This window comes from Silene latifolia, chromosome 9 (genome assembly GCF_048544455.1).
Source record: "Silene latifolia isolate original U9 population chromosome 9, ASM4854445v1, whole genome shotgun sequence".
NCBI lineage: Eukaryota > Viridiplantae > Streptophyta > Magnoliopsida > Caryophyllales > Caryophyllaceae > Silene > Silene latifolia.
The window spans coordinates 207,725,904-207,743,389 of record NC_133534.1 but is presented as its reverse complement, the minus strand read 5'-3'; the positions used below and the strand labels follow the sequence as shown (position 1 = coordinate 207,743,389).

At 39.7% G+C, this 17,486-nt stretch overlaps 1 protein-coding gene across 1 annotated transcript; it reads right to left on the bottom strand.

The window, feature by feature from the left end:
* Window positions 1–3,426: 3,426 nt before the first annotated feature.
* LOC141602155 (uncharacterized) lies at window positions 3,427–5,322 on the bottom strand. Its single transcript, XM_074422461.1, has one exon. The coding sequence runs from the start codon at window positions 5,320–5,322 to the stop codon at window positions 3,427–3,429; it is 1,896 nt and encodes a 631-aa protein (XP_074278562.1).
* Window positions 5,323–17,486: the final 12,164 nt, after the last annotated feature.

Here is a 17,486-nt window from a genome sequence, read left to right as displayed (position 1 = left end):
ATGTATAGCCAAAGACTATACCCAAGACATTTTTATCAAACTAACTCAGTTAAGACAAGACCAACAATCTGTTGAGGCCTATATTAGGAGCTTTGAACAGCTAACCCTGCAATGTGAGGTCACTGAAAAACCTGAGCAAAAGATTGCTAGGTTTGTTGAGGGTTTAGATCCTAAGATTGATTTGAGGCTTAGAATGCAGCAGGTTTGGTCCTTTGATGAGGCAGTTAACCTGGCATTGAGAATTGAAAAGATGGGAAAGGTTAAGGTTACTGCATCCAAATCCATCACCAAACCTACTTTCAAACCTTTTTCTGGGGTTAGGATTGGAGAAAACCCAAGGCCTGCAACCCAACCAACACCAGACAAATGAAAGAGTCCTATGAATCCTAAAACCAACCCACCTGTGACTGATGGGAAGATTAAATGCTTCCAATGCCAAGGGTATGGCCATTATAGGAAGGACTGTCCTTCTATGAGAGCCTTGACAGCAATGGAGGTAGAACAATGGGAGAGGTAAGGTTTGGTTCAATATGAGGAAGATGAGACCCTAATGTTGGAAGAAGGGGAGACTGAGGAGGAACCAGAACAAGAGCAAGTTGTGGCCCACCCTGATATAGGTCACATCTTGGTCTTATGGAGAGTTATGCATTACCAACACACACCTTTGGAAGCTAATCAAAGGTCCCTTATATTCAGAACTAGATGCACAGTTCAGGGAAGGGTTTGTAACCTGATTATAGATGGGGGAAGCTATACAAATGTCGCATCAAATGCTATGGTTAACAAGCTCAACTTGAGAACTCATGAGCACCCAAATTCTTACATGTTGAGATGGTTGAACAAAGGAGCAGAAGTAAGGGTGGACAAGCAATGTTTTGTTCCATTTTATATTGGAAAGGTATATAAAGATGAAGTCTTATGTGACATTATTCCCATGGATGCCTGCCACTTACTCTTGGGATGGCCATGGGAGTATGACAGGAATACCACTCTGATGCGGATTGAGCAGCGGAATTAAGGACGTTTTGGACAGTACTGAGGACTGTTCGTACTAGGTATGCGCAGACCTGGAATTGTTTGATTAAGACAACAAGAACTATTAAAATGACGGACTGTTTTTGGCGAACCGAACGTACTAGGTACGACCCGTTCTGGTTTTTGTGAATAAAAGGGATAGTGTTTGAACAAGCAAGACCTATTACTTGATCAAGGTGAGAGAGACCAAGACCTATTGATCTACAACTCGAAAGTCTAATCGAAATCGCGTTTCAACCAAACCAGTTTTGTTTCTAAGCAAGAAACGATTTTAACACAAGTCCTCCTTGGATTGCGTGCCTTCCCATCAGCTCCCATGTTCCACACTTAGTAAATTAACAAAAGAAGGATAATTGTAGCTCCTAGGCTGAAAATTACGGACCAACATCAGACCTTCCCCTTGAGTGTTCATAACCAACTCGTCCAGCCCATCAACTAACTCCGAGTCATTAGCTTGGTTCGCATCATCCCCTCCCCCTTGAAAAGGAATTGACCTCAATTCATCTAGGCCATCGTCATCCAAGTAAGGAGAGAGATCACCAACATTAAAAGTGGCGTGAACACCATAATCACCGGGAAGTTCAACCTTGTAAGCATTGTTGTTCACCCGACCCACAATCTTGTAAGGACCTTCCGCTCTAGGCATGAGTTTATTCTTTCGTTTGCTTGGAAAACGCTCCTTTCTCAAATGCACCCAAACCAAGTCTCCAACCTCAAACACCCTTGGCTTCTTATTCTTGCTTGACTTGCGTTTATAGGCTGCATTCACGGCTTCAATTCTGGCACGGACTTGTTCATGGAGCTTCAACATTGCTTTCAACTTGGACTCGGCATCCTTATGCACCAACTCATCTTTAGGCAACGGAATTAAATCCAAAGGAAGATAAGGATTAATACCGTATACAATTTCAAACGGCGAATGACCCGTAGCATGAGTAGGCGACCTGTTATAAGCAAATTCGGCATGAGAAAGCTTGAGATCCCAATCCTTTTGTGTCTTGCTCACAAGCCCACGCAACAAAGTTCCCAAAGTACGATTGGTGACCTCGGTTTGCCCATCCGTTTGAGGATGGTGAGAGGTACTAAACAGCAACTTTGTACCCACTTTCCTCCACAATGTATTCCAAAAGTAGCTCAAGAATTTAGAATCCCGATCCGACACAATAGTCTTCGGAATGCCATGTAACCTCACAATTTCCCGATAGTATAAATCAGCCACATTAGAAGCATCATCGGTTTTATGGCAAGCAACAAAATGAGCCATCTTGGAAAAACGATCAACCACCACCATGATAGCATCCTTACCACGTTGAGTGCGTGGCAAAGCAACAATGAAGTCCATAGAAACATCGTCCCAAGGTCTGACAGGAATTGGCAAAGGAGTATATTCACCAGGTTTGAACTTGCTCTTCGAAACTTGACAAGTAACACACTTACCCACGATGTTGTGAACATCTTTTTGCAATCGTGGCCATAAGAAATGCTCTTTCAAGATCTCCATGGTCTTAGCCACCCCGAAGTGACCAGCTAGCCCTCCACCGTGAGCCTCCCTTACAAGTAGTTCTCGAATCGGATGCTTAGGAACACAAAGTTGATTTCCTTTAAAAAGAAAACCGTCTTGAATCAAATACTCTTCCTTAGCTCCTGATTTGCACTCAAGATATATTGCACCAAAATCTACATCTTCACCATAATAATCCTTCAAGGTTTCAAAGCACAAAAGACGGACATCAAGCGTGGACAGCAAGGTATACCGACGAGATAAAGCATCGGCTACGACATTACTCTTCCCATTTTTATATTTGGATGAAAAGTGAAATGATTGTAAGAACTCCACCCATTTTGCGTGCCTATGATTCAACTTCTGTGGCCCATTAATATACTCACTAACGGTTTTAGGTTCTGGCCATGATCGAATTGCTTCAATTTTTGATTGATCAACCGAGACACCATCCTTGGACACCACGTATCCCAAGAAAACCACGCTCTCCACAAGAAAAGAGCACTTCTCACGCTTCCCATAAAGTTTCTGACTTCGCAATGTTTCGAACACTTGCCTCAAATGTTCAAAATGATCATCTATGCTCCTACTATACACCAATATATCATCAAGATAAACCACAACAAATCTGCCCAAGAAAGATTTAAGTACCTCGTTCATCAATCTCATAAAGGTACTTGGAGCATTGGTAAGACCGAATGGCATGACGGTCCATTCATACAACCCATGATTCGTTTTGAAAGCCGTCTTCCATTCATCACCTTCGCGCATCCGAATCTGATGGTAACCACTCCTAAGATCGATCTTTGAGAAAATAACCGAACCATGAAGCTCGTCAAGCATATCATCGAGCCTTGGGATTGGGAAGCGGTATTTGATTGTTATGTTATTCACGGCACGACTATCAACACACATTCTCCACGACCCATCTTTCTTTGGCACAAGTAGTACCGACAAAGACAAGGACTTATACTCTCACGAACATAGCCCCTAGCCATCAATTCATCGATTTGCTTTTGGAGTTCCTTTGTTTCTTCGGGATTACAACGATAAGCAGCCTTATTCGAGAGAGATGAGCCCGGAATAAGGTCAATTTGATGTTCAATGCCCCGAATAGGAGGCAAACCAGCCGGTAATTCATCGGGAAATACATCACTAAACTCCGTAAGGAGCTTTTCAACTCGGTCATTTTCCTGCAAAACAACATTACAACTCGAATTTTCTTTAGCAACCAGTAAGAAAACCCGCTCACCACTATCAATAGCACGCTCCACATCCCGTTCTCCAATCAACAACGACATACCAGCCTTGGGGACCGTGTTTGTGGCAGCAACACGGCTGTTTTGAGGTGGTAAAGGCTTGAGCACAATTCGTTTTCCCTTATCCTTCAACTCATATTCATTACACCTTCCCCGATGCAACACATCCCGATCAAATTGCCAAGGTCGACCCAACAAGATATGACAAGCATCCATGGGTATAACGTCACACAAAACCTCATCAACATACGAACCCATTGCTAAATTCACACGGGCCTGTTTAGTAACTTTGACACTACTACCGTTATCTAGCCAATGCAACGCATAAGGATGGGGATGTTTTGTAGTCTTAAGACCCAATTTAGACACCATTTCAGTAGAGGCAACGTTAGTACAACTCCCTCCATCGATAATTAGACTCACCCATCTATCATTCACCTTACAATTAGTATGAAACAGTTGGTTTCGCTGTCCCGACTCAATTGGTTTAGACTCAACTTTCAAAGTTCGCAAAACCAAATTAGTATTGACATTAGGTGCCTCATAACCCTCTACTTCTTCTTCCCCTTCCTCATTATCATTAGGAATCAGAAGCTCATTCATTTGTTCCTCCTCGGCCAACAATTCATCCCGACACTCTAAGGCTTCTCTTAAGGTCACAACTCGTTGATTAGGACACGCACTTTGATAATGACCGAATCCTTGACACTTAAAGCATCGAACCTTAGCCAGACTAGTCTCTTTTCCTGGGGTTTTTGAGGACTGACCAGCGGTGTTTTTAGGGTTGCCAGTCGAGGTGTTAGACACGGACTGGTCATTTGAAGTACCGACAGATTTAGACTCGGTTTTCGACCATGATTTAGGCTTACTCGATTCTGAATTCGACCCACTCCCATACTTAGGTTTCCCTTGGGATTCAACTTTCAAACAAAGACTACACAAGGTAACAAAATCAGAATATTGGTATAACTCAACCGTGCTAGCAATGTTATAATATAAACCACGCAAAAATAGAGCAATTTTTTGTTCCTCTACTTCCTCCAATTCACCCATAATAGCAAGATTCTGAAATTCATATAAGTACTCGCTAACACTCAATTTGTCTTGTCTAAAATCAGCGATTTTGCGATAAGTAGACAGCCTATGGGTCGATGGTACATACCTTTTCCGTAGTTTGCGTTTTAGGGACACCCAAGAATCAATTTTCTCCTTGCCTTCTTGGACCCTCTTAGCCTTCATCGCCTCATACCACAGCGATGCTCCTTTGCTCAATTTCAGAATTGCAAACCTACACCTCTTGTCATCATCCAAGTCTTTAAAATCGAATAAACGATCGATTTTCCGTTCCCACTCCAAATAGGCCTCGGGATCAGCCCCTCCAACGAATTCAGGAAGATCACTCGCTTTGAATGCATCAACAATTCGTTCTCCTCTTCTAGGTTGCCAACGCTCATCAGTTTCACGAGCATGTTTCAAGGCTTCCCGTAATTGATGAATGAATTCTGGACTGTTGAAATCCACCGACATAGTTAAACAAGGATCAAGAGCCGAAGCTCTTATACCACAAATGATGCGAATTGAGCAGCGGAATTAAGGACGTTTTGGACAAGATCGAGGACCGTTCGTACTAGGTACTGCGAGACACGGAATTGTTTGATTAAGACAACAAGAACTATTAAAATGACGGACTGTTTTTGGCGAACCGAACGTACTAGGTACGACCCGTTCTGGTTTTTGTGAATAAAAGGGATAGTGTTTGAACAAGCAAGACCTATTACTTGATCAAGGTGAGAGAGACCAAGACCTATTGATCTACAACTCGAAAGTTTAATCGAAATCGCGTTTCAACCAAACCAGTTTTGTTTCTAAGCAAGAAACGATTTTAACACAAGTGTTTTGTTGGTAATTTCTGGATCATTATTCAGAAGTTTGAAGGCATTATATAGCCCCCTTAGCAGCCGTGCAAAGCCTAGCAAAGTGAAGAGTTAAGCTTTTACTCTTCACTTAATTACAATCATTAAGACTCCTAATTCATTGAACTTAGACAAACAACAATTTAAGCTAACATTTTATTGTAAAGATAATCTGAAATGTAAAGCTAAAAACGTGAAATTGGTCCGTCCTCCTTGGATTGCGTGCCTTCCCATCAGCTCCCATGTTCCACACTTAGTAAATTAACAAAAGAAGGATAATTGTAGCTCCTAGGCTGAAAATTACGTACCAACATCAGACCTTCCCCTTGAGTGTTCATAACCAACTCGTCCAGCCCATCAACTAACTCCGAGTCATTAGCTTGGTTCGCATCACACTCACCATGGGCAGGATAACATCTATAGTTTCAGACATGAAGGCAAGAAGGTCACCTTGACCCCATTGCCACCTAACCAGAGGAACTATGGAAGTCCAAGTATGCCAGAGGAGGTCAATGGTGTGCTATGTCTTTCTGAAGTATCCATGATCAAAGAAATGAAGCAAGACCAGCCTATCTGGTCTTATTATATAAAGAAGTGAGCAAGGAAGGGAACCCCGAAATGCCTGCTGAAGTCAAGCCATTAATTCAGAGGTATAAGAAGGTGTTTCCAAGGGAGCTGCCTGGTGGGTTGCCACCATTGAGAGGCATTGAGCACCATATAGACCTTGTTCCAGGCTCAGTGCTCCTAAATAGGCCAGCTTATAGGTGTGATCCAGCTGCTACCAAAGAGTTACAGAGTCAAAATTGAGGAACTTATGAGAAAAGGATTTGTCAGGGAATCTCTTAGTCCTTGTGCAGTCCCTACTCTACTTTTCCAAAGAAGGATGGGACCTAGAGAATGTGTACTGACAGCAGGGCCATCAACAACATTACTGTCAAGTACGGGTTCCCAATCCCAAGGTGGGATGACATGCTAGATGAGCTTAGTGGTGCCATGATCCTTTCTAAGATTGATCTCAGGCAAGGGTACAACCAAGTAAGGATAAGAGAGGGACTGTATGAATGGCTTGTGATGCCATTTGGTCTTTCTAATGCACAAGGCACCTTTATTAGATTGATGACTGAGGTGCTAAGGCCATGTTTAGGTGTAATACTACGGTTTTATGAGTCTCTGGGTACTCTATCGAGTGGGGCTTACTCTGTCGAGTAAGTGTGTTTGGTATCCGAAACAGTAGTCTGCCTGTAGGGTACTCGATCGAGTAGCCTTGGCACTCGATCGAGTAAGTGGCACTCGATCGAGTACGAGACTTACTCGATCGAGTAAGTCGGTTATCGTGTGTTGTTTGACGGGTTTTGTTAATAAGGCGGATTAATATATAATACCTTTCGTCATCTTCCTTAAACACTTTTACAAAACCTAATTCACTGATTAAGAGAGATTTCAAGTTATGTTGCTTTGTTCTTCCACTTTATTGACAAATCCCGGAGCTAGAGGAGTCGGTTTCCTTGGTTCTTTATATCATTGTGATCCTTGCGTCAAGGGTAAGTTCTACATACCATTTTTATAGCATTTGGTTGATGTTGGTTAAACCCTAATTTGGGGATTTGGGGGTTTTTATGTTTCATATGCTTAAGGTAGTGATTGTATGAATATATGTATAGGAGGAGGATTCGTAGAGGAGAGATTTTGAGACAGCTGCTAGATCGTCTGATTTGTGATTGCATTCCAGGTAGGGTTTCCCTACTCAGTATTAATTACATGATGTGATTGGTGGTTTTGTTGTGATTGTTGTTTAAGTATACTGTTGGTGGTTGTGACGGTTGTTGTTTATTATCGTTAATTGTTGTTGTTGTTGTATCTGTCTGTGGTCTTCGGGGTGCGTCCCTGGCTGAGTGGAGTCATTTACGGGAGTGGCTTCACGCCCTTTATTCGCCTTCTGTGGAACCCACCATAGAAGGGATGTGCACATTAAGGAACATGGGTTTATCGCTCGATGGAGATGAGCGGGGCTTAGGTGGGAATGGTTGCGGTCCCCCACTGGCGGTGTGGAGTATCTATTGCGATGGGTACTCTGGCAGGACTACACACTTTAGTGTGTAGTCAGTTTTGTTGAGATTGATTATGAAGTTTCGGGTTTGATGTGACGATTGAGCTGTTTGACATTGTTTTTGTAATACCCGCCCTTTTAGGTTCCCCTTGACCAGCGTTGACTGACCTTAGGAGCGGGAATGGTTCTTAGAAGTGCGTGCCAAAGCTATCTTGGGTTACGTGTCTTGTGTGGTACTCGATAGAGTAGAGGCTACTCGATCGAGTAGCGTAGGTACTCGATCGAGTAGGGGGTTACTCGATCGAGTGTGTGTGGTACTCGATTGAGAATCGAGTTTTCATCGAGGGTTTTTAATCGTGTTTTGTTAAATCCGCAAGTCATTTCCGCCTCATTCCTTCAATCCTCTAGTCGCCCCTTTCCCTTCCCTTCACCAGAAAACCTCCATGGAAGCCCTTTGAAGGTCCTTGTGCCTTAGGAGAGCGTAGCTTGAGTCGGGTAGCGGTCTTTTGCCGGGTTTCTCTTTATAGGTATGTCATCATCATCATCCGTACCTTTGTCTTTACAGTTAGGGTTTGCTTGATAGTAATAGGTGATTGTGTTGTGCTTATAGGCTTTGCTTGGTTGCTGGATATGTCATATGTCGGCATGGATTGGTTGCAGTTGCTTAAAGGTAGGTTCGCCTACTCAGTTTCTTTAGATGGTCTAGTGTGTCGGTTGTTGTGGTTGTATTGCGGTTGTTGTGTGTTGTTGATAGATTCAGACGGTTGTTGATATTGTGATTGTGATTGTTTGTCTATGGTTCTCGAGATGCGTTCTCGTCTGAGTGGAGTCACTTGCGGGAGTGGCTTCACGCCCTAGTTTCTGTAGGGTAATATCCGTATAAGACCCTTTAAATTTAGGACTATAACGTAAAATTAACATGTGAAATATGGTCATAAACGAAAAACAATGAAAAACGATAAAGAACAAAGAATCAACCTCGGGTCCTTGCAAATTCGGCCTAAGAACAGAAATCAAAGTAGATTTCCTCCTAATCGTTGCACCCAAGACCGTCTGAGACTATGCCCCTTATGCTAGAAAGTACTCTCTAATTGCCTTGCAATATTGAGAGAGTTTATGTGAGGTTTTCGATGTGAGATCTAGGTTTCAGAGAGAATTGCCCCGAAACCCTAGGTTGTCTGCAAATGATTATGCTTAGGTCAAAAGGAGAGAGGCTCTCTCCTTTTGTCTTGTTCGGCCAGACCGTGGGTTAGGGAGAAAGTGGGCTTTCCACTTTCTCCTTATTTTAACTCGTGGTTTGACTCGATTTTCGCTAAATGTATATGACGGGATTTTATCATAAATCGTCATCGGTTATCGGTTATTAAAATATCAACTAATAACATGACTCAGTCGATATATTAATACTTGTCCGACAAAGACGATATTGTATAATAAATTAATTCAATATACATTAATTAAATATAAATCGTTTATATTCAATTTACGAATTAACCGCTTAATTCGCCTTAGCACGTATTATTTAATCCGTATTAAATAATTATCTCAACATCGCGTTTGACTAATTACTAGTCAATAACTCCGACTAACTGCTTAGTCATTTTAGGCATCAACATGACTGTATTTTCATACCGTCACATCTCTCAAACGTATCCTATAGGTGTGACTTTTAGGGACCAGTTGATCACCGCCATCTGTATGACAATAACGTCAAACTTATCTAGCAAGCCAACCGTTATTGATAAACGTGGACCAACTGATAATAATACCAAAAGTATGCCCTTTGATCCTTTTAGAGATTTATAAGTCCTTGCACTAACTGTTAAGGACACCAGCCCCAACAGTTTCGCCCTTCATGGAACCCGCCACGGAAGGGGATGTGCACATTAATGGGACAGGGTTATCGCTCGGTATGATGAGCGGGGATTTGGTGGGTACGGCTGCGGTCCCCCACTGGCAGGGCTGGTCCAGTGGACAGTCGGTGACGGAGATTGATCGGTGTGGGTGTGCTTGTGTGTGGCTGATTGTGTTACATTGAGTTGTTAGTTGTTGTTGGCTTTGTTGTGTTTTATCTCAGTACTGACCTTGGGTGGTTGTCTTGTTTGTTTATGTGTCTGCCGTGATCCCTTATGGTGAGCAGTCTGTCTTAGCATGTGTTGATATCGTTGATAGCTGGAGTCCGGGCAGGGATGAGTCTCCACGAGATTGATAGTTATAGCAAGTAGACTTTGAGTTGTATCTTTTATATCATCAGTTGGTTTTAAATCAGTTGTAAGATAACATAATAGTTCTTTTATCGGCATTTGATTATTACTGTCCTCGGGCAACCGAGATGGTAATGCCTTTATATGATAAGGAAGGCCTAGTTAAGGCTCCTCTGGATTTGGGGGTGGTACAAAGTGGTATCAAAGCGACGATTTTGGAACCTGTAACAAAAGAAAATAATGAACGTAGTGAGTCTAATAAAATGAACCTGGTGTATGTGTAATGGGAGCCCCGCGGATGCTAGATTTTAGGTGAGTAGGCGCCCTCATTTCAAAATCTTGGCCCCATGACACTTATGCCAGTCACATAGTGTGGGAAGGTGGAGTCTGTGTGTATATGTATGATGTGTATGTTAATAGTGTCAGAGTTATCTGAGGTCGAGTCTTTGCTAACATAGAGATGGGTATAATGGTTACGTTTTTGATAATGCTTAGTGAAGTTTTGGCTTGATTAACGAGCTTGTATGATGATTCCGGGATCCGTGATAAAAGTTTATTGGATAGAAATGCGTGGAAATGTGAAGGTGTATCCTATAATAGAAGAGTGAACATGTGGGTGTTGGCTTTAAGCTGATAATAACGGTAGCCATGTATGAGTTTATAAGCCCTGCCGTAATTGCAACGATGATAGTTATAGAATTGTTAAGTTATAATATGAAACATAGCATATAGTAATGTATATATGTCTTGTTTATTGGTTGAAATTTTTTCGCTGCGTGACAAACGATTTATGTAAGATGATTTGCTTATGATTGAATTTGCAACATGATAGATCAATTTGTTGTGAAGAGTATGCATTTCCATGATATGTGAAAGGAGGAATTAATGTTAATTATATGATTCATGTCGAGAAGGACCCGGGCTTAGTAGTAATGTGTTAGAACAAGTTTTTAGTATGATAAGAGTACGTGATTAAACTCATGAGTGACTCGGTAGCAGGTAAACCGAGTTGAGTAATTTGTTGTAGCATAGTATGGCATGAGCCTTAATTGTTGAGACGATATGGTAATGTTGGAGCTGGTGTCCTCCACAAATTAGTGTGATAACATTTGTAAATCTCTTACAGGTTCACAAGGGTATACTTCGTATATTTAAATCAGTTGATTAACGTTTACCTAATAACGGTTGGCTTGCTAGAAAGTTTGACGTTATTATCATACAGATGGCGGTGATCAACTGGTCCCTAAAGGTCACACCTATAGGACGTATTTGAGAAATGTGGTTATAGAAATATAATTACATTGATGCCCAAAATGACTAAAAAGTTAGTCAATGTGTTGATGAGATAATTATTTAATGAAAATTAAATAATATTAAGTTGAGACAATTAATCATCAATTCGTAAATTAAATATAATAAGTTATATTTAATTAAATATATATAAGGTTAGTTTGAAAGAATTAATATGTTAATTCGTAGTTAAATATAATCAGTTGTATTTAATATCAACAAGTTGAATGTGTCATAGTGGTAATAGTGAGGGTACACAAGCCAAGAGGTCATGGGTTCGATCCTCACTAGATGACAATTTAACACACTTTATATATTTTTGGAAAGTCCAAAATAAGGAAAAAATACTCCTTATTTTCGGTTCAGTTGGCCGAAATTAGGGAGGTTTCCCTTTTCCTAATTGATTTCGGATTTCGGTCTATATAAAAAGAAAGGTGGAGAATTATTTCTAACCTAATTCTTTTTCTGACCTGGCCTCCTCTTTCTCATCACAAAACACAAAGACAATAAATTTACAGAAAATTTTAGATTGATTTCTAGCATAATCAAAGGGTATATCTCAGATCGTCTTGGGTGCAACTAATAGGCGAATATCAATTTTGATATTGTTCTTAGGCCAATTTTGCAAGGACCCGAGGTTAATTCTAAATCTTTTTACTTATGCTTATGTATTTTATTTTATGGCCATAGATCATCTTTATTATATCGTTATAATCCTTCATGTTAAAGGGAAGTATACAGATTATTTCCCACAAGTGGTATCAGAGCACTAGGCTACGATTTTAATTTTGATGATTTTCATAAAATTTGTAAGTAAACGATCAGATTTTCGAGAAGAAAAATTTGGGTTTCGATTTTTTACATCGAAATTTTTTATGCCGTTTTGTGCCGTTTTTTTTGTTTGATGATAGTTTTTCCATTCTATTTTTCATATTATAGTTTTTTAATCAGTTAAAATTATCATATGAAGAATTGGTAGTTTTTGATTTAATGCAGATTAAGTTAAAATCAAATGGAATCGTCATGTTTATGATTAAAAGATTGTTTTTGCTATATGGTTTTTGGCATATAAATTAATCATGTTTATTATTTCATATGCTAATCATGTTCTAATAGCAAAGGTAAACAATTGATCATCAAATCTTGTTTTAGGGCATAATTGCCGCAAAAAGAAAAAAAAAAAAAAAAAAAAGGAGGCTGCGTTTTTTTTTTTTAGGGTTTACGAAAAAAAAATTATGTTAATTTTATTTTTGGTAAACCGAGAAAAAGAAAAAAAAAATTTAGGAAAATTTTTTTTTGCCTTTAGCCGAAAAATAGAGTAAATTTTTTTTTGGAAAGTTTTTTTTCCCTTGTTTTTCCTATTTACCGAATTAGAATAGGAAAGGAGTTTTTTTTATTTTTTTTAGCCGTGACTAATAAAAAAAAAAGCTTTTCGTTTTTTTTTGGCCGAGTCATATTTAGAGAATTGGATTTTATTTTTCTTTATTTTGGCCAATTAGTTATTGTGAATCGGTTCACAATTTAATGATACCGAGTTATTTTAAAGCAGTTTAAAATTTTGACGGATAGAATTCATATTACAAGTTTAATATGGATTATGTATGAATTAATGTGATTAAATTGCGGAATTGTCACTTAATTTAATTTAAATAGGTGGTTTGGATAAATTAATCAACATAATTAATTTATTGTATTATGTATGTTTAATTTATTTTAGTTGATGCTTTTAATTATGTTGAATGAATCGAATGAATGAATTTTATTTACGTATTTAATTTTTGCAATCAGTTGTATAATGTAATACTTAGTGTGGCCTTAGTCAATCATGTTTTCGTAATGAAGGAAACATGATTTTGATGTAATTATGAGATCTCGAATCTCCTTTATTTTAGTTTTGGGTTTTGAAATTAGAATGTAATTAATAGGTCAATTATGTAATTTTATTTATTGTAATTTCAAAGAAGACTAAAGATGAAGATTCAAGCTCACTCCCGCTACATGGATCAAGATGGAACATCAAGACAAGCTTCTCGGGTCCAAGGATGGATTCCAAACTTGTATTTATTGTTCATTTTGATAGGATAGGCCACACTAGGACCTTTACTGCATTTTTTTTTACGTTTTTCATTTTATTGCTTTTCATTCACATGTTAGTAATTGCATCATATTCCGCCTAAAACCAAACCACCTACTACTAAAATGCATGAAAATTGACTCATATAGGTTGTATGTTAGTTTTCATGGACATGCAGATGTCACAGTCTTTAAGCCATCACCTTAGTTTAAATCATTCTCGCATGCTAGATTATAGTTCACTTAAAATGAATTAAAAAGTTGATGGGATCTTCCTCTAAAACGGAAATTGAGATTAGTCTTTATAAGGGAAACATCTATGAATCCCTTCTTCGTCGGTAGGCCTAATATGACCCCTTCTACGTTGGGTAAGTAGTTGTGTTGACTTAGTTTACCTCAACATTGTAGTCCGAAGAGTTTCTCGTGATTATGATAGACTAAAGATAGTATTTACAGAAATTTATCGACCAAGAATTCTAACGGTAGAATTAGCTAACAGGTTAGCTTATCAATTTACAGAGAATTGAGTCTTGGGGTCATTTATATAATTCTTGAGGGAGGTCAATTGTATAAATGTTTTTTGAGTCTTCGCGTTATGACATTAGTTCATTAGACTTAAAATAAAAATGATGCATGCTTATTATTTTATTCTTCTTTCGCAGTGTAGAACACGCTTATTATCAATAATACTGTTACAACAAATAGCTGGAAATAACGCAATCCCAATGCCTAGTGCCACACTAGATCGTTCGTCCTGGCTTAAAATGTTCATGGACCAAATGAATCAGTCCACTCGACTCAAGAATGATGGGTCCAATTTTATGGATCGGGAGGCGGCACTACGGAATGCCGCCATCACTGACGGTTAGCTCGGGTATTTAATCGAGCCAATACCGGTCAACCCAGGCCCAAATGCAGGAGTCAACGAATCACTCGCTTATAGTGATTTCGTTATGGAAGCGGTGCGATAAAGAACGTACTCATCTTTGCAATGGAAACCAATTTGCAGAGACGCTTCATTGCCCAAGGTGCAAACAAGATTTTCACCACGCTCACTAACGAGTTCTCAAAGGCACCGAGAATCGTTACATATGAGCATACATGTCGCTTCTTTGATGCGAAACTCCAGAAGGGCCAACTGGTTAGCCCACACATTCTTCACATGATTGAGAATGTCCAGAAACTGGAGTCACTGAATTGTAGAATCAGTGAGAGCATTGTCATTGACCGAATGCTTCATTCTCTTCACGATAGTTTTGCCCTTTTCAGGGCGAACTACTACATGAATGACTTGAAAAAGAGTCCTCATGAGCTACACTCCCTTCTCGTACAGACCGAGAAGGATATGAAATTGAGTGGGAGCATGAAGCAGGATGTTCTCACGATTCACAACAAAGGTAAAGGTAAGGGCAAGGCTCATGGCGACCTAGCTGTAGGTAAGCCAAAGTTTAAGAAGCCAGGAAACGGTAAGAGTGCGCCTGGTGAGACTAGTGGCTCACAGGGCAAGACAAAGAGCAAGGGCGGTGACATAGAGTGCCACCATTGTCACAAGACTGGACATTGGAGGAGGAACTGTCCCGTCTACCGTGAGGACATCAAAGCAGGCCGTGTCGCTCCTGTTGGTATGTCATCTTATATTCATATGATTGAGATTAACCATGCAAGTTTCGGAACTTGGGTACTAGATACAATTTCTTCAAACTACTAAGCCTAGAAGGATACCAATAAATCACCTCCAAATTGTGTCAAGCTAGGGTACCTTTGTCCTCAATCGTTAAATGCTTTTGTCAAGAGTAGACTCCCTATGGCGTTAGAAACACTGGAGGATCGCGGAATTCCCCCTCTTGCCTAGACAAGAATAAGGGTCGTCCCCTCTCTACCATGCACAAAAATGGATAAGATGGAAAAGGGATCGATAGTATTTGAGTTTCATTTTGGGAGTTTGCTTTCATTGTTGTTTTTTTCCCCAATTTCTTGTGGCATATAACATTTGAGAACACTTTCTTTTTGCCATTTCTTTTTGATTTTTGGCATTCCAACACTTGACAACTTTCTTTGCATTTCTTTTTGAACATTTTCAAAGTCACCCCATATGTAGTGAGGGTGCCTTATATTTGAAGCTTTAGGAGTCTATTTTTGCTCCTATTTTCATTTGATGCATTTTTGCAAACTTTCTTTCACTTTTCATTTCATTGAACTCAAATTGATTTCTTTTTGTGCCCATTCCCTTTTGTTGACAAAATGTATGGTAGGACATGGATGATGGATGTATGGGTGCATGGTTTCAAGGGTCACCTTGGAATAAACGGTAGCCAAGGAGTTATCACACCACAAGGTACTCTTGACTAGGCCTTAATCCATGGGTCAAAGGATACTAGCATGACACATCCTAGGGTGTTTTACAAGTATTCTAACAAGCAAAGTCTTAAGAAGAAAAAGCATCTACTAGGGCCTATATACACTTGTCAAGCTTCCCAAATAGACGGTTTCGCAAAATTTTCTAACATGCAAACTACATGCCATGATGCAACTAGCATATAAACATCCTAATGCATATGATTCTATCAACTAATATGACATATAATCTAAATGCAAGTCCTAGATTCACATTGTTATATCGCTTCAATCAAAATAAAGCCACATAGTCATTAACATAAAGAGGAAAAAGGAGATTGGAAAGATCATACCATGCGGTCTTCAATATCCTCATGTCTCGGATGTGGCGTAGTCAATCAATGTGAAAAAGGGTGAACAAACACAATATATACAAAACAATATATACAAGTCTACACTACAAAGGAAATGAACTTGTTTTTGGATTTTTCAATTTTTCAAATTTTTATGGTTTTTGTTTTTATGAAATTAAAAGACATATTTGTGTAATTTTTCGAAATTTTTCAATTTTTATGTATTTTTGGAATATAAATTCCCATCCCCCTACTTTATTTTGGACATTGTCCTCAATGTACATGTAGGAGTAGGAATAAAAAAGAAATACATGTTTTTGGATTTTTGATTTTATGAAATGAAGTACAAATTCAATGATATGATATGAATGAATGCATGCTCTAACTAAATGCAATTCTATATGACATATATAACAAATGAATGCAATCTAAACTATACTATATGATGCATGATTTCTGGTAAATTATGGTCACCTATGATCAAACCTCCCCAAACCGATTTAAACACTATTTTTAGTGTAGAAATGAATAGGTTTGGCCATTAGTGATTATGCATGAATTCTAGTCTATATGCAATTATCTACATGAATCATGTGAGATATATACAATGCAAACTATAATATATGAACTAACTAATGCAATATATAATACAAATGCATGCAAAAGCTACACTAAATGCAATGTATATACAAAGGAGAGGGAGGGAGAGATGGGTATCATACAAATGGAAGTGGTGAAGTAGGCTTTTTCACTCGTCATCCTCATTTTGATCATAGCCATAACCATGAGAACTTCCGGCTTGATCATATCCGGGTGCTTGGCCCCAATATCCTCCTTGGTCAAATCCTCCTCCTTGACCCGAGTACCCTCCACCTTGGCTAGATTGCCCTCCGTCTCCTCTACCCCAAGCTTGGTCCCCATAATTTGGGAACAAGAGCTCCGGTTGTGCCCAAGAGGGTAAAGGGCCATTAGGGTCAACATACCCTTGTTGAGCCATGTTATAGTATTGGGGGTAGAGGGCCAAGTAGTTGTCTTCCCTTCCTTTATGCACCCCAAGGTCCACTCTATTCATGAGTGTCATCAAATCATTAATACCTGGGGTGTTGGGGATTTCCGACTGAAATTGGGTATATGGAGTGGGGTAAGGCGGGATAGGGACGTAGGAAGGAGGGCGAATAGGTGCTCCCGGCCCTCCACGAGGTGGTTGACGGTGTGGCTCTTCCCGTTGAGGGGGATTATCAAGAATTTGGATTTCAAGGAGGTAGCTTGGTGGAGGAGAGTATGGACTCAATCTTGGGTCAATGCCCGGTATCTTCCATCCCTCAAGGATCATTGAAGTGCATCCCTTGGTATGCCACTCTACACTCCCATCTCGAGTGTAGTTACACCATCGGTGACTGTGGAAGATGGTGTGCTCATCAATCAAAGTCCTCCCCTCAAGAGGAATATAGGTTCCTCGGGCATTGAACCCGGGACA

Bases quoted from the DNA above. Each gene is read 5' to 3' on its own strand.
- LOC141602155 (XM_074422461.1), bottom strand. From the start codon at position 5,322: ATGTCGGTGGATTTCAACAGTCCAGAATTCATTCATCAATTACGGGAA.